This window comes from Jaculus jaculus, chromosome 9, assembly GCF_020740685.1.
Source record: "Jaculus jaculus isolate mJacJac1 chromosome 9, mJacJac1.mat.Y.cur, whole genome shotgun sequence".
Classification (NCBI taxonomy): Eukaryota; Metazoa; Chordata; class Mammalia; order Rodentia; family Dipodidae; genus Jaculus; species Jaculus jaculus.
In genome coordinates, this window is record NC_059110.1 from 82,104,863 (window position 1) to 82,122,921 (window position 18,059).

General features: G+C 43.4%; 1 protein-coding gene across 3 annotated transcripts in view; it reads left to right on the plus strand.

The window, feature by feature from the left end:
- The window catches only part of Smg6 (SMG6 nonsense mediated mRNA decay factor), a 304,470-nt gene that overhangs the window by 116,947 nt on the left and 169,464 nt on the right, over positions 1–18,059 (plus strand). For all 3 annotated transcript variants that reach the window (XM_004667845.2, XM_045158342.1, XM_045158343.1), the window contains 2 exons: positions 14,357–14,473; positions 17,332–17,500. In XM_004667845.2, the coding sequence (XP_004667902.2) occupies positions 14,357–14,473; positions 17,332–17,500 (286 nt within the window). The remainder of the gene's footprint in view (positions 1–14,356; positions 14,474–17,331; positions 17,501–18,059) is intronic.

Below are 18,059 nucleotides of genomic sequence, written 5' to 3' on the forward strand. Positions count from 1 at the left end.
TGCCAAAGATGTTTCCTTTTTGCTTTTTTTTTTTAATTAACAACTTCCATGATTATAAAAAATCTCCCATGGTAATACCCTCCCTCCCCGCTACTTTCCCTTTTGAAACTCCATTCTCCAGCATATCCCCTCCCCTTCTCAATCAGTCTCTCTTTTATTTTGATATCATGATCTTTTCCTCCTATTATGATGGTCTTGTGCAGGTAGTGTCAGGCACTGTGGGCTCATCGATATTCAGGCCATTTTGTATCTGGGGAAAGCACGTTGTAAGGAGTCCTACCCTTTCTTTGGCTCTTACATTCTTTCCGCCACCTCTTCTGCGTTAGACCCTGAGCCTTGGAAGGTGTGATAGAGATATTGTAGAACTGAGCATCCGGTCACTTCTTTCCAGCGCCATGATGCCTTCTGAGTCATCCCAAGGTCACTGCCATCTGAAAAAAGAAGATTCTCTACCAAAAGTGAGAGTAATATTAATATAAGGGTATGAACCTTAAGAGAAGTGCTTACTGGGCAGTTTGATAAGCATAGTATATACATTTAGCCAGACATCAGCAGACGTTACACCCCCAGGATCATGACTTCCCCTGTTTTAAGTTTTCAGTATCAGGGATGTATTCCCTCCCATGGAGCAGGCCTCCAGTCCAATTAGAGGGCAGTTGGTTTCTGCCATGACAGACGTGCCACTATTGTACCCATTGGCTCATTTGGCCTCGCTGGCCAAATATAAGGCTTTGAGTGTCCACTGTTGAGTGTCTTCACTGGTGATTTCTCTCTCTCCTATTGAACTGCATGCAGATGGCTTCTTCCAACTTTCTGTCAGCTGGTCTGCATGGAGGAAGTTATTAGCTCAGTTTCAGCAGGATTTCTCAGTGGCCTTGCAGCCCAAGTATGTGGAGTCTTTACCAATAGGGTCTTACAGTTTAGGTTATTTTTAATTTAGACTGTTAGGAGTAAAACTGTAAGAATATTTGTGTACATGTTTTTTGGGTACGCTAAAGTTTCCATTTCTTTGAGGTAAAGCCCAAATATTGAATTACTAAGTATTATATAAGTATGTTTTCAGTTTTGGAAGAAACTGCCAAACTATAATTCTGCATAACTGCTTGATTTTATATCATTTCTCTGCATCCAACAATTTGATGCTCTATTTTTATTTTAGTCTCACTGTAGCTCAAGCTGACCTGGCATTAGTCTCAGGGTGGTCTCAAATGCATGGCAATCCTCCTACCTCTGCCTCCTGAAGGCTAGGATTAAAGGCATGCACCACCACACCTGATTTCTATTTTTATTTTAGTCTTTTTTTTAATTTATTTTATTTATTTATTTGAGGGGGGGGAAGGGCATGCCAGGGCCTGCAGCCACTGCAAATGAACTCCAGATGCTTGTGTCCTCTTGTGCATCTGGTTTACATAGGTCCTGGGGAATCGAACCTGGGTCCTTTGTCTTTTTAGGCAAGGGCCTTAACCACTAAGTCATCTCTCCAGCTTCCCCCCCCCCCCCCCGCCTTTTTGAGGTAGGGCTTCACTGTAGCTCAGGCTGACCTGGAATTCACTATGTAGTCCCAGGGTGGCTTCAAACTTGTGGTGATCCTTCTTTCTACCTCTGCCTCTCAAGTGCTGGGATTAAAGGCATGGATCACCATGCTCATCCTTATTTTAGTCATTTTGATGTGTATAGTATAATATCTTGTTTTAATTTTCATCTGTGACCAGTGATATTGAACATCTATACTTCCCATTTATATAAATTTTTGGTGAAATATCTACTTGTATCTTTCCCCCATTTAATAAGTATATGGCTTCTTTTTCTTTTCTTTTTTTTAAAAATACTACTTACTTATTTATTTGCAAGCAGAGAGAGAGAGAGAATGGAGAGAATATGGGTGAGCCAGCGTGTCTAGGTGCTGCAAACAAACTCCAGATGCTTGCGCCACTTTGTGCATCTGGCTTTATGTGGGTGATGGTAAATTGAACCTGGTTTATTAGGCTTTGTAGTCAAGTACCTTAACTGATAAGCTATCTCTCTGGCCCAGTATTTAATATTTTTTTAAGAAAGAATTGATGGGCTGAAGGGATGGCTTAGTGGTTAAGGCACTTGCCTGCAAAGCCAAAGGACCCAGGCTCAATCCCCAGGAACTACATAAGCCAGATGCACAAGATGGCACATACATCTGGAGTTTGTTTGCAGTGGCTAAAGGCCCTGGTGTGCCCATTCTCTCTTCTCTCTCTCTCTCTCTCTCTCTCTCTCTCTCTCCCTCTTTCTCAAATAAATTAATTTTTTTAAATAAAGAAAAATTGTTCATGTGCCTGGGGGCATGTGAATTCCACAGTACACATGTGGAGAGCAATCTTGAGGTATCTGTGCTCTTCTACCTTCTTTGGATACCAGCTCTCTTGCTACTGCAAATAAATGCCATTTTGTGTCTGTTCCTTCCAAGGATTGGGAGGCAGGCAAGGTAGGAGTATCACCATGAGTTCAAGTCCAACCTGAGACTACATAGTAAATTTCAGGTTAGTCTGGGCTAGAGTGAGACCCTACCTTGAAAAACAAAAAATGGGTAGGGAGAGAGAGTTCCAGGGAGATGGTTAAGCAAGAGACTCTTTCAGAGCTGGAGTGATGGCTTAGCAGTTAAGGCACTTGCCTGTGAAGCCAAAGGACTCGTGTTAGACTCTCCAGGTCCCATGTAAATCAGATGCACAAAATGACACAAGTGCATGAGGTTGTGCATTTGCACAAGATGACACTCACATCTGGAGTTCTATTTCAGTGGCAGAGGCCCTGGCACATCAGCTCTGTCTCTCACTTTTTGTCTCTCTCACTCTTGCATTAAAAAAAAATAAGGCCAGGGCTGGAGTGATGGCTTAGTGGTTAAGCACTTGCCTATGAAGCCTAAGAACCCTGGTTCAAAGCTCGATTCCCCAGAACCCATGTTAGCCAGATACACAAGGGGATGCATGTGTGTCTGGAGTTCGTTTGCAGTGGCTGGAGGCCCTGGCATGCCCATTCTCTCTCTCTCTCTCTATCTGCCTCTTTCGCTCTGTCGCTCTCAAATAAACAAATAAAAATGAACAACAAAAACCATAAAAATCCAGTCTATTGAGCTTTTGCCTTAAAAAAAATTATTTTTAAAAAGAGACCCTTTCATACACATACATACACTGAATGAATGAAGCTACAAATCTCTTAGGGGAGAATTGATATCTTTGCAATGTGAGTCTTCCAGTCCATGGACATGGTAACTATTTCAGTTATCTAGATCATCTTGTTTACTTTTATTAGCATTTTGTAATTTTCAGGGTAAAGTGCTGTACAGCTGCTGCACATGTTTCATTATACCTAAGTATTCTGTTTTATTTTATTGTATATGGTATTTTTTTTTTTTCGAGTTTTCGGGGTAGAGTCTCACTCTAGCCCACACTGACCTGGAATTCACTATGTCATCTCAGGGTTGCCTCGAATTCATGGTGATCCTCCTACCTCTGCCTCCCAAGTGCTGGCATTAAAGGTTTTTACTTTTTTGTTGTTGTTTTTTAAGGTAGGGACTCTAATCCAGGCTGATCTGGGATTCAGCCTGTAGTCCCGCTCTTGAGCTCACAACAATCCTTGTACCTCTGCCTCTCAGGTGCTGGGATTAAAGGCATACCTGGCTTTTTCTTTTAAACTTTTTAACACCTTTTTATTCACAACTTCTGTAAATATAAACAGTATACCATGATCATAATTCCCTCCCAACAGTCCCTTTTTCCCTTCCCAGCTAGTCATTGTCATCTTTCTTCCTTTTTCTTTCTATTTTATTTATTTGAGAGAGAAAGAGACAGAGAATGGTGTGTGTGGGCCTACAGCCACTGCAACAAACTCCAGACACATGCACCACCTTGTGCATCTGGCTTATGTGGGTACTAGGAAATCAAACCTGGGTCCTTAGGCTTAGCAGTCAAGTGCCTTAACTGCTAAGCCATCTCTCTAGCCCATGTCCATGTTTACAGATTTGAAAGAGAGAATGGGTTCACCAGGGCCTCCAGCCACTGCAAATGAACTCCAGATGTGTGTGTCACCTTGTGCTTTTCTTATGTGAGTCCTGGAGAAGTGAGCCTGGGTCCTTTGGCTTTGCACACAAATGCCTTAACCATTAAGCCATCTCTCCAGCCCTGTACATGTTTTATTATTAAGTATTTCATTTTTTTATAAATAGTATCTTTTTAAACTTTTTATTGATTTGATAGATTCCATGATTATATTTTTTTTTTCTTTTAGTTTTTCATGGTAGGGTCTCCCTTGAGCCCCAGATGGACTGGAATTCACTATGTAGTCTCAGGCTGAACTCATGGCAATCCTCCTACTTCTGCCTCCCAAGTGCTGGAATTAAAGGTATGTGTCACCTTCCACAGCTTTTTTTTTTTTTTTTAAACAGGGGCTCACTCTAGCTAAGGCTGACCTTGAGCTCACACTATAGCCCAAGCTGTCCTTGAACTCACAGCAGTCCTCTTACCTCAGCCTCCTGAGTACAAATATTAAAGGCATGCATCAACACAAATGGCCAGTAAATGGTGTGTTTCTTTTGTTTGTTTGTTTCAAAGTAGGGTCTGACTATAGCCCAGGCTAACCTTGAACTCACTGTGTAGTCCCAGGTTAGCCTCAAACTTATGGCAGTCCTCTTACTTCCACCTCCCACGTGCTGGGACTAAAGGTGTATACCACCATGCCTGGCTGGTATTATAATTTTGATTTGTATACTGCCATTATCTAAAAACTTCATGTAGAACTGTGGTTGGAGTAGTATAGGGCTTTTGTGTGTATTGTAAAGGAAAAAGCATGGTACAGTTGGAGCGTGAAGCTTGAGTCTGAATTCAGGGAGGGATCAAGTTCCATAAAGATGCAGGAGATCCCAGGCCCATCTTTTGGGTCCTTGTCCAAAGTAGCAAAGTACTGAAAATGCAGACTAGAAGGGTAAATTACAAATTATGATAGTTATTTTAGGGATGGTTAGGGAAGGCTAACAGAGAAGTCCAAGGCAAAAGAAGTTCTTCCCCTAGCCTGCCTTGAAAGGGGGAGAGAGATGGAGAAAATTTCCTTCACAAACACCTTTAGAGAAGAAACCTCAGAAGAAGGGGCTCCTGCACTTGTGGAAAGCAAAGCGAGAGCCCAAGCCACAAGATCCCCTCATATAGGGGATCAGAGAAGTCAGAGAGGATTAAGAGATAGTAAAGGGTTTGGACTTTAAAGAGAGATCATACATGTAGCAGTACAAGAAAACACCCAGAAAAAAAAAACCTATGTGGAAAGCAGGAAGGAAAATGCCCAGGCTAAAAGAAATCCTCCCCCCTCCCAGCCTGGCTCGGAAGGGGGAGAGTTTACCAGTAAGCAAGGACCAGCAGAGCCAAGGGCAAGGAGACTGAGAGAGTGAGATTTACACCTACATGCCAGGCCATTAATGGATCAAATGTCCCATTAGAATGAGCCTCGCCATCAGATTTAGGTGTGTAAGGAAGAGACATGATTGGAGGTGGTTGGAGGCCGACTCAGGAGGCGTCAGCCCACAAGTATGGTAATCCCAGGAAAACTTGGAAGAAGAAGCAAGAAGCATTGCTGAGTTGCTGCTTGCAGCCATCTTGAGTGAGACTGGGTCAGACACAGGTTCTAGTCTTGCCAGGGCAGGCAAGGTGGCGTCTCCTTGGGCCTCTGTCTCTGGCGTACAAAAAGCTACTATGCTCCTATTCTGTATCAGTCATAATATGGGCTTAAGAGCAGATAGATGAGCTGAAGTCCCAGCTTTGGCAATTGTTATCTTTGTGTCTTTGGATAAGTCATTTGAGTCTGTTTCTTATATCAAGTAGGAGGAGTAATACCTGTGGTGTACATCCTTAGTAAAACTTTGAGATTATATATGTGAGTCTGCTGTGCCTACTGCATGTCTCACTATATCTTAAACATTTCTTCTAGCTGCAGAAGAGTCGTGCCATGTATAGTTAGGACCCACAAGTGACAGAGGCAAGTGTGCCTACTATTATGAGCAGCAAACATTTCTTGAACCTCTTCATGGTTCTAATTTTCAATGGTATAAAACCTTGACATATCTCTTACCCTCAAGGGGCATATAATTTTATTGGAGAAACATACCACATATGTAAAGATTCTAGGACAATTTATTGCTTGTTAAGTTCCAAATACATAGGACAGACAGTGTGTGCATCAGAGGACTTTTCCATTTTGGTTTTGTTAGCTCTTTTGTACCCTGTTCATAGAAGTGGGTTCTGGATGATGTTGATGAGAGAATGTGTGAGGGTAGAAGGGGCTATATGCAGATTCAGGGGAAAGGAGTCATGGGAATATGTAATTAATTTTTATACTTTCCCCAGTAAACCATGGACCCTTTTTATGATGTCATGAGGGATTCCTTAATTTTGCAGCTGCTTCCTGATTACGTCAGAGAGGAGCCTCTCACTGTATAGCTTAGGGCTATACTCCTATAAGAATTGGAAACAAATGAAGTGCTGAATATCTAATGACTTCCACAGGGATAGCCAATTCAGACTTCCCAGGCCTACTCATGCAAGATCTTCTTCAAGTGTTTTTGACCCCCTGAAGTGTCTTTGTTCTGCCAAGACCAGACTTGGCCCAGAGCCAAGTGGGCAGGAGCCAGGAGACTCTTCATACATACTTCCTTATTCTTAGGTCTCCAGGTGTTCTGCAATCCTTGGTTTCTGCGTCTTGGATCTCCTTTGGTGGGTTTACCCTTCTTACATTTTCTTTATCTTCTGGAACCCAAAGAGAGTATTACAGTGATAGCCCTTGGCTATTCAACACAGTAACCCTTTCCCTGCTTTTTCTCTTCCCTTCCCCGCCCCTTTCTCTTTCCCTTCTCTTCCCAACATCACTTCTTTTCACTTTACTTTCATTTCTAACTGGAAGATTTTTCATATTTGTGTATTTTATTTACTTGGTGTTATAAAATTGATGAGTGTTTTACATTTAATTTCCTTCTTCTTTTGGGAGGTGTGGTTTTTAAATTTTTTTGTTCATTTTTATTTATTTATTTGAGAGCACCAGACAGAGAAAGAGGCAGATATATATATAGAGAGAGAATGGGCACAACAGGGCCTCCAGCCACTGCAAATGAACTCCAGATGCATGCACCCCTTGTGCATCTGGCTAACATGGATCCTGGGGAACCGAGCCTCGAACTGGGGGTCCTTAGACTTCACAGACAAGCACTTAACCACTAAACCATCTCTACAGCCCGGGAGGTATGGTTTTTTTGAGACAGGATTTCATGTAATCCAGGCTTTCCTCCAACTTACTATGTAGGTGAGGATGACCTTGAATTCTTGATATTCCTGTCTCCACTTTGAAAGTACTGGGGTTATAGTCATACCTCTTCACACTGCAGCCATATAATTTCTCTTAATTCAGATAAAGTTGTGCCCTGTTAGCTTTCCAACTGTTTTCCCTCCCAATTACCCTTTTCCAGCTGCCATAACCTATTCTAAACATTTTATATTTTCAAATCTTGAACCTTACAGTAACTAGATGTATGTGTGTGTATGTGTGTGTGTTGCTAGGGATCAAACCTAGGGTCTCCTACATGATAGACAAGCATTCTCCCAGTGAGCTATGCTCCTAAGTGCTTAAGTAGGCTAATCTTTTTAAAATTAAATTTATTTTTTATTGACAACTTCCATAATTATAGACAATAACCCATGGTAATTCCCTTTCTCTCCCCTAAGTAGATTAATCTTCATAGACTACTACCCCTCACTGTCCATTGAGGCCAAGTCTGCACTCCTTGTTCAGCATTGTAGACCCTTTTGTGGACCTCCCTTCGCCATATAATAGGCAGACTTTGAAGCTGAAGTGTGCATGTTGACCTGCATCCTTCATGTAACGTACATAGTCCTTCCTGCATTTGCCAGTTCTGTCAGTATTCCTATCTTGCAGCCTAGCTCATAAATGACCTCTTCCATGAATCCTTCTCTGGTAGATAGTAAGTGAAATGATTTCATTTTGGGAATAGAAATTATCATATTGTCTTATTCCTTGTGACTTGTCTTCCACATTGGATTGTCATCTCATGGGCAGGATCCTATTTTCCTTTCTAGCTCCTATAATTATAGTTCTAAATACATGCCTTTGGAAGTAATGGGAGAGGTCATTGGTGGGGACTTTGGATGTTCTTTCCCCTTACGTCTTCCCACTTTGAGAAGGGCTGTAGAAGAAGCTAAAGTTTAACAATCTTTGAAGATCAAAAAGGAGCATCAAGTATGACAGTAAAACCTCTAAAAGAGAAAACATCCCTTTCCATGTCTCTTGATTATACCCTGTCCAGGAATATGTTGTGGCTTGCCTTATACCCAACTAGTTCCACTATTAGGCATGAGTATTTTGCTTGGGTGTATTAGTGCTTTATTCTTCTGACTCATTCTACTCCTTGGGGAATAAAATGCCCCAAAGGCATGAACATCTCTGCTTTTGAATTGAGATTTTGCTCTTGTCTGGTTGCTGTGCAGTGACTACCTCCTCCCTTTCTTTAGTCAGCAGCTGCCACTGAGAACTCTGTAGCTCAAGCAACAGGAACTGAGAGATTCTCTATCTTTCTCTCTGTCCACTTCCTGTATACAAGGAGGTTTAGGTGGGTTGCTCAGGAACTATTCCAGCCCTGTACTTGACTGGTGACTGACTCATGAGAAAAGCAGCCCTTGTCTAAAAGATAAGAGCCAACAAATCGCCTCCAGGTGGTGCTAGTTTGGAGGTGGCAGACCATTTCCTCTCTGAGAGAAGAGGGTGGGGAGGGAATCTACATTTTTCTTTCTTTATTATTGAAGCAGCCAACCAAATAGTTGCTTTTATGTGATAGAATGGCTAGAGGACCTCAGTACCTTTTGAAGCCTTCCCACTGCTGTCAGAGTAGCTGACTTACGTGTCACTCATCCTGAGTTTTCCCTTCATTACTCTTTTCATTCTCTTGCTAGGAAACTGGCTGTGTGCACCATGGGAAGTCTCTAGTTACAGTGTTGCCAGATTTTTCTGTGACCAGTCAAACCTCATCTCACTAATTAGGGGTTTTCTCCAAATCTCTCCCGTATAAAAACTTGGTACCCCGTCCCAGGAATTGATCAAAAGCAATGGTTCTGAATCACTGTCCTTGGCTGGTTCAGGCAGGTGGGCCGGCCTCTGCTCTGCTCCCGGCCTTCCCTCCCCACCCCTCCTGCCTCACTCCCATTTCCTGCAGGAGGATGCTTTGCCATCCTGGAGCCATCAAGCACAGCTTTGCTTTGGCAGCACCATCGCGCACACACTGGTGGGAGAGGGGACGTGTTTATCACTTTTCCTGGAGATTATCTGTTTAAGCACTTCTCTGACAGTTACAATAACAAGGGCAGTGTGTTGTGTTTCCCAGCAGAAGGACACTTGCTGTTGAAAGATGTATAGCACTAATTAGAAATACATAACATCCGGCCACATGGCAGCCTTCTCCCAGCCGCCCCATTTCCTGATTTCATACAACTTTGACGACAGTTGGTTTATGTTTTCCATGAATATGTTTTCAGAAAAATGAAAAAGTCTCCTTGTTACATAGGAACAAGAAGAATATTTCTGCTTGAGCAGATATTTGGCCTCAAAAGTACTGGGAGGTATGGTCACTTGCCCACTTGTGGGAAGGGGAAATGTAGACCTCAGGTGACTCTCTTGGTAAGAAATACTTCCATCTGACATCCTTAGCAAAAACCATCCCTCTAAAACCTTGAGCAACCCTGCTTTTGAAAAGAAGGGGAAAGGCTATTTCATAATGTTAATGAGTTCCTCAGCTCATGTCAGGCTCCTGCTACCTGACACAAAGCCAGAGGAACCCAGGCAAATACCAAGGCAAACAATGCCTTTTCCTCTCCACCCCACATCACTTGTTGGCCTGACCCAGCCCAAGTCCAGGGATATATATGGATGTTCATCAGACTAGGGCTAGTTTCCTAAATCTAAAGTAGGTAGGTGCTGGAACTCTAGATGCTATATTGCTTCCTACTTACATTAGGGTGAACTGGTCTCAAGGATAGTATTTTATGAGACCAAGAACATACTCTAAAGATACTATGTCCTTAATACATTTTTCACTTGCAGTATATAGGGTTATAGTTGCCCTGATTACTTGGGTAAATGATCTTCAGTGTACTAAAAAGACCTGTGGTTATAGGAGACTATGACTTATTTCTCCACTGTGTTCTGCACTATACCTAGCACATTGTATTTGTTTAGTATGTCTTGTGGTGCCACTGAGCCATGGAATGGAGCAGACCTTCTAGAAAGTGTTCCAGATAGCATGACCAGTCTATGGCTGACCCACACCTAGTTGTTCTAGGGGATAGCTTATAATATCTGCGTAATCAGGGCAGTGTCCTGGTTTGTACTTCCCTACCAATTGGACCACCCTCATGAGCAGGCAGTACCCTGGAACTTTCCCGGGGGTCATGATGCAAAGCTGCTTCAGAGCTGCCTTCAGGCTGCTACTCTGAGAGGTAATTGAGCCTTTTCAGGTCTATACCAGAAGTTCCCATTGTTGCTGTCCTACCTAGTCCCACACCTTATTGCAGGAATCATCCAAAGGCCACAGATACATTGGTTTTAAGCAATTCATTCTTTCTATTGTGTGTAGCTCCCACCCCTGAACTCTTAAAAACAGGCTAATCTGAAATTTCTATGATAAAGATAAAAATGGGCCTTGCAAAGGCTGTAAAGACAGGTAGGAGGATTTCTATGAGGTTGAGGCCAGTATGGGACTACAGAGTGAGCCAGGTAAGCCTGGGCTAGAGTGAGACCCTACCTTGGGGGGGGGAGGTTGGAGGGGAAAATGGGGCAGAGAAAAATAACTTTCACAAAAACTATTTAAAAATTTTAATTTATTTATTTGAGAGAGGCAGATAGAGAGTGAGTAAGTGAATGGCTGCACCACCTTGTGCATCTGGCTTACATGGATACTGGAGAATCTAACCTGGGTCCTTTAGGCTTCACAGGCAAGTGCCTTAATTGCTAAGCCATTTCTCCAGCCCTACCTCTGTCTCTGCTGGAATTAAAGGCATACACCTTGTTTGCAGGTAGCTTCTGCTTAAGATGCCCAGTTGATGAAGGGGTACTAATATATTCAAGTGTGTCAACTTTCAGAATGTGGCCTCCATTCATTCTATCCCAGCTTCCTCTGTTCTGCATTTATTTATTGCCATTGTGGGCTTTGTTGCTAATTAGAGGCAGGCTGCTGGTAGTGGCTGGCAGGGACCTGTACTCAGATGGGGTGGAACTGACAGTGCTGCTCTTTGTGGCTGGAAAAGGGAGAAACATCCTCACTTTTCTTGTGATGACTTATACTCTCCCACCTTGTGGTTCTAATATACTTATGTTCTGCATTTTACCAAAGGGTTAGAGTCTTACCAGAAGACCAAGTCTTAATATGTCTAATCTCATGAATTATTATCACTTCCTTACTGCCTGCCACAGCTGAATTGAAAAGGATGATATTTGTGAGCAATGGATATTGGGAAGGCTGGCAGAAAAGTCAGTCACAATAGAAGGATAGCTCCCCTGAGACTATTCATGTGTTAGATGCTATTCATGGATCCTTTTGAGCAGCAGCCTGCTCCTCACTTCCAGAACTTTTTGGTGGGGGCGGGGCAGTCCTTGAGGTACAGTCTCACTCTAGCCGAGGCTGACCTGGAATTCACTATGTAGTCTCAGGGTGGTCTTGAACTCTTGGGGCTCCTTCTACCTCTGCCTCGTGAGTGCTGGGATTAAAGGCATGCACCACCATGCCCAGCAACTTTCAGGACTTTTTAAAATAAATAAATTATAAATATATTTAAAGCCATGTGTGATGGCCCACACTTTAAATTCCAGCTCTCAGGAGGTTGAGGTGGGAGTATTGCTGTGAGTTTGTCTCCATCTCCCTATGGATGTTGGGTATCTCCTCCTCTGAAGCTAAATGTTGGAATGCTGTCTTCTGTGTGTCCTTGATTCCCTTCAAATTCAAAGAAATGGCTCTTGAGAAGGCCACTGATGAGTAGGTACAGGAAGGGATGTGGAAGTGTGTTATGTGTTCCCACAAAACCTAACTGTCCATCAAGAGTGTGGTTCCTCTCAGTGACTTGAAGCTTCTGAAAAAGGGTAGATTGGAGGATGCTGGTATTGGGAGTCATATTTACTTTTTAGTCCTAGGGGAATATTAAAAAAAAAAAGCCTAGCTGGGTATGGTGGCGCACGCCTTTAATCCCAGCACTCGGGAGGCAGAGGTAGGAGGATCGCTGAGTTCAAGGCCAGCCTGAGACTACATAGTGAATTCCAGGTCAGCCTGAGCCAGAGTGAGACCCTGCCTCGAAAAACAAACAAACAAACAAACAAAAGCCTAACACTGATTAAATGGATATATTTTATTATGTGCCAGACATTATTTTCTATAAAATCACCTCATTCATGAGCTAGAGATAGCTTAGTTGGTAAAGAGCCTAACTCATTAACATGAGGACCTGAATTCAATCCCCAAGCCATGTAAATGCCTAGTATCGTGGCATGTGCCTATAGTCCTGGTGTAGGAGGCAAAGACAGGTAGATCCTTGGAACCAGCTGGCTAGCCTTTGTAGCCAAGGAGATGGATGCGGGCTGGAGAGATGGCTTAGCAATTAAGGCACTTACCTGTAAAGTCAAAGGACCCAGGTTTGATTCCTCAGGACCCCCATAAGCCAGATGAACAACGTGGTGCATGCATCTGGAGTTGTTTACAGTGGCTGGAAACCCTGGCACACCCATCTTCCCTTCCTTCCCTCCCTCCCTCCCTCTCTCTCTCTTTCTCTCTCACTTGGCCTCTTTCCCTATCTCAAATAAATAAATAAATAAATAAAATATTTTTTAAAAAAGGATGTAGATGATGTCACTGAGGATATGACACCTGAGGTTGTCTCCACACACATACACATGCCCTCTCATACCTGAAAGCATATATACACATGTATGCATAACACACACACACATACATAGACATGTAGGGGGAGTAAAAAAAATTAATGCATTCTGAGCCAAGCATGGTGGCACACACCTTTAATCCCAGCACTTGGGAGGAAGAGGTAGGAGGATTGTCTTGAGTTCAAGGCCACCCTGAGACTACATTGTGGATTCCAGGTCAGCCTGGGCTAGAGCAAAATCCTACCTCTAAAAAACAAAATGCATTCAGTAAAAACAGGTTACTCTTAGGAGGAGGAGCATAGGAGAGGTAGGAGTAGAACCAAAGGTTGGTAATTCAAAAGGTGTACATATGGGTATGGGATATGTGTGTGTGCATGTTCATGTGTGTGAGTGTGGGCACAGAAATGCCACAATAAGCCGGGCGTGGTGGCACAAGCCTTTAATCCCAGCACTTGGGAGGCAGAGGTAGGAGGATTGCTGTGAGTTTGAGGCCACCCTGAGACTACGTAGTGAATTCCAGGTCAGCCTGAGCTAGAATGAGACCCTACCTCGACAAACAAATAAACAAAGCCACAATACATGTGTGGAGGTCATAAGACAACCTTTGGGTACCAGTCCTTGCTTTTCACTTGGTTTGAGGCAGAATCTTGTTCAACAGACTAGCTGGCCAATGAGCTTCTGCCAGATTCTCCCAGTTCTGCCTCTCATCTTGCTGTAAGTATTGTGGGATTGCAGACGCTAGCTGCAGTGACTGGCTTTCTTGGGTTCTGGGGATCCAAACTCAAGTCATCATGTTTGTATGGCAACCACTTTGTCCACTGAGCCATCCTCCCAAGATAGTTTGGTGGCTGAGGAGATACGACTCATTGGATGAAGCATTCATCACTCATGCCTTAGTACCTGAGTTCAGTTCTCCCCAGATCCCACAGAAAGAGGCTTTTATAATCCCAGTATGTTGATGGTGAGATAGGAGGCAGGGACAGAATTTCCCAGAAGCTTATGGTGACTGCAGCACAGAACAGCATCAGAGTGAGATTCAGAGAGAAAAGCCCTGCCACAAATGATGTGTTAAGGTGGGGGCTGCCCCAGAAGTTGTCCTTTGACCTCCACATATGTGCCATGGCATGAACACGGCTGCCGTGACACACACACACACACACAAATAATAAAAATTTTAAATCTGTTAATTGTGCTCCTGCTACCCATACATTAGAAATTGGTCTAAGGAAGTAAGCTCTTGTGATTATAGCTTTTACACTATCAGTAAAATCCAAGGTTTAATGCAACTTGAACACATTTTGCTCACCTTGAGGTAGGTGAGGAAAAGGAAGCTCAGCAACTTGGCCAGGGAGACATCCCTCTTAAGGTAGAAAGAGGTCCTTTTCCCCTGGGGTATGATGGGGTTTCCTCTGCCTCTCCTTAGATTGTTTCTCCGAGGAGTGTCGCTCTGTGATCCAGGAACAAGCTGCATCCCTGGGCTTGGCCATGTTTTCTCTACTGGTGCAGCGCTGCACCTGCTTGCTTCAGGAGTCTGCCAAAGGTAAGTAGGAGGGCCGGTGACCAGTGGGCTTTCCAGCTGCCCAGTCCTGCTCTGATAAACCTCAAAGTGCTGGGCTGCCTTCTCAGTTTCTTCTCCCTCTGTTCATCAGTCTTCCTCCTCCCAGCATGCCCCTCTTCCTGTTGCCACCTTAACTAGTGCCATGTCTGTCTGCAGTCTGACGTTCTCTCAGCCTTCCTCTGTGGATCAGTTACTTATTCTCCTTTAGTGCTTAGGAATATAGCTGTAACTGAGCATCTATCCTTGCATCTTTCAAAAGCCCCCATCTACCCAGTGCCATGCAGCATTAAACAAGCTTCTCTTTTTTATTTATAGTTGATATTTTTACGCTTTTTTATATCTATGTCCCTCTTCAGTACATGGTGGGTGCCATAACCACTGGGGGGACCAACCATTTTAGGAGGCTTACTGGGCTGATCAGGTCCTATTAACCCTTGGGTTGAGATATTATACCATATCCTTTGAGTTACCTTTAGAATTCTAGGTGCCCTTAAAGGCAAGGAAGATAGGATTAAGGTCACACATTCTTCTCTGATTCTCTAATAGTATTGATTACCCCTGCCACACCAGCTTTGCAAATGACAAAACATTTTTAAGAATAACTGGATGTGCCAGGTGTGGTGCTGCATGCCTTCAATCCCAGCACTCAGGAGGCAGAGGTAGGAGGATCACTGTGAGTTCAAGACCACCCTGAGGCTACAGAGTAAATTCCAGATCAGCCTGGGCTAGAGTGAGACTCTACCTTGAAAACAAAACAAAACAAAAAAGTAAAGTGCATGTTACTCCCCAGCTTCAAGGACATTCTCTTAAAAGTTATCAGAATGCCAGGTGTGGTGGCACATGCCTTTAATCCCAGCTCTCGGGAGGCAGAGGTAGGAGGATTGCCATGAGTTCAGGTCAGCCTGAGCTAGATAGAGTGAGACCCTACCTCGGAAAAAAAAAAAAAAAAAAGTTACCAGAATTGGGGCTGAGGATATAGCTCAGTGATAAAGTGCTTTCAAGGTCCTACGTTAAATTCTCAACAAAGCAACAAACAAAAACAATGATAAAAATCAGGAGATCAGGGCTGGAGAGATGGCTTAGCAGTTAAGGCGCTTACCTTTAATGCCAAAGGACCCAGGTTCAATTCCCCAGTACCCATGTAAGCCAGTTGCACAAGGGGGCGCATGTGTCTGGAGTTCGTTTGCAGTAGCTGGAGGCCCTGGTGTGCCCATTCTCTCTCTGTCTGCTCTATCTCTTTCTTACTGCTTGCAAATAAAAAACTAAAATAATAAATCTTTCCACCTATGTTTAAAAAATCAGGAAATCAACATTGATATAGAACTGTTATTGAAAAAAAAAAATAAGCCAGGTGTGGTGGCGCATGCCTTTAATCCCAGCACCCGGGAGGCAGAGGTAGGAGGATTGCCGTGAGTTCGAGGCCACCCTGAGACTCTATAGTGAATTCCAGGTCAGCCTGAGGCTAGAGTGAGACCCTACCTCAAAAAAAAACAAAAAATAAAATAAAATAAAATAAAAATAAAACTGTTATTGAGTCTCCATGCCTAAAAAAGTTTTGTTATGTAGCTCAGCCTGGTTTTAAACTCACTGTGTAGCCTATGCTAACTTCCAAATAAAATTCTCCTGCTTTAGCCTCTCAAGTACTGGGATTACAGACATATACAACCATACCCAACTCTAATGTTTATTTTACACAAGAAAAAAGGTTCATCAGGCATGGTGGTACCCATTCTCTCTCTTTTTCTCTACCCGCCTCTTTCTTTCTCTCAAATAAATAAATAGATAAATAAAAGTCATTTTTTTAAGTTTTTTTTTCTGCCCTAGGATCCAATACAGGATACATTGCATCTAGATGCTACCTCTTTTCTTTTCTTTTTTTTTTTTAATATATTTTATTTAATTATTTGAGAGAGAAAGAGGCAGACAGAGAGGGGGCTAGGGAGAGAATGGGCATGCTGAGACCTCCAGCCCCTGCAAACGAACACCACATGCATGCGCCTGCCTGTGCATCTGGCTTATTTGGGTCCTGGAGAGTAGAACCGGGGTCCTTTGGCTTCACAGGCAAATGCCTCAACTGCTAAGCCATCTTTCCAGCCCCCTAGATGTTACGTCTTTGTTTTTTTGTGGTTTTTGTTTTGTTTTGTTTTTCAGGTAGGGTCTAGCTCAGGCTGACCTGGAATTCATTATGTAGTCTCAGGTAGCCTCAAACTCATGGAGCTTCTCCTACCTCTGCCTCTGGAATGGTGAGATTAAAGGTGTGTGCCATCATGCCTGGCTTTGTTTTTTGGTTTTTTTTTTTCTTTGTCCTTCATGACCTTGACATTTTTGAAAAATATAAAACATTTATTTTGTAGAATGTCAACACAATTTGGATTTCTCTGATGTTTCCTTGTGCTTCAATTCAGATTATGTAGTTTTGGCAGGAACTCTAGTGCCATCTCAGCACTCTGTTAAAGGAATGCTACTTGGGAGGCAGAGGTAGTGGGTGGGGTTGCTGCGAGTTCAGGCTAGCCTAGAGCTAGAGTTCCAGGTCAGCCTGGGCTAGAGTGAGACCCTACTTCAAAAGAAAAATAAAAGAGTGAGTTAGCAGTTAGAGGAGAGTAGAGACTTCAGCTGGGCTCAGGTGAAGCACAGAGAACCACCTCCAGGGACAAACTCGGTGCCCTGGTTCTCTGTGTCCTACTTTTCAGAGTCCACTTAGGTACTGGCACTTGTTTTCTGAGCCAGCTTCCTGAGGACTTGGTCTCCCTTTCCTTAAGTGCTTGTTACTGTCCCAATACCCCAGGCCTTATTCAGGGGCTATAGCAGACATAGGCCCAGTTCTCACTCTTCCTCTGCAGCTCAGTTGTCCTCTCCTGAGGACCAAGACGACCAAGATGACATCAAAGTGTCTTCCTTCGTCCCGGACCTGAAAGAACTGCTTCCCAGTGTGAAAGTCTGGTCAGACTGGATGCTTGGCTATCCAGACACTTGGAATCCACCACCCACATCTCTGGATCTGCCCTCACAGTGAGTTGGCCTGCCTATTGCTTTTACCTTGCAGCCAAGACCCACTTCTAACCCCCCCCCCAAACGAATCATTTCCTTTTGTCATCTTTGCTTCCTCCTGCCCCAGCTTGCATGTTTCCATTCTTCCTCATTTGAACTTTGTTTTTTCTGTGCCTTAAACACCTTCCTAGTCCTTTGGTGTTTTAGGTTATTTTGGCCTGTTCTCTTATCTTTTTTCCTCTTCTTCTCAAACCATACCCTTTCCTCTTGTCCCAGGGCTCTCTGTCTTGATCCTTGTCCTTGTTCTTGCTCTCCGAGCTTCACTTCATACTGTTCACGCTTACCATCTCTACAGCTGCCCCTAGAGTGTGGATGTGTGTTCGAGTGTATAAGAAACTTTTTCTTTCCTTCTTAGTTTTTCTCTGTAACTTTCACTTCTGTGTATGCTTAGTCTTCTGTACTGTGTTCTCACCTTCCATCATGATGTGTGAGTAGGTACACATCTCTCTTTGTTGTTCACTCATTCCCTGTCTCCCCCTTGCTCTCACCGCTGTCTCTGTGTGTCACTCTCTCAGGGTAT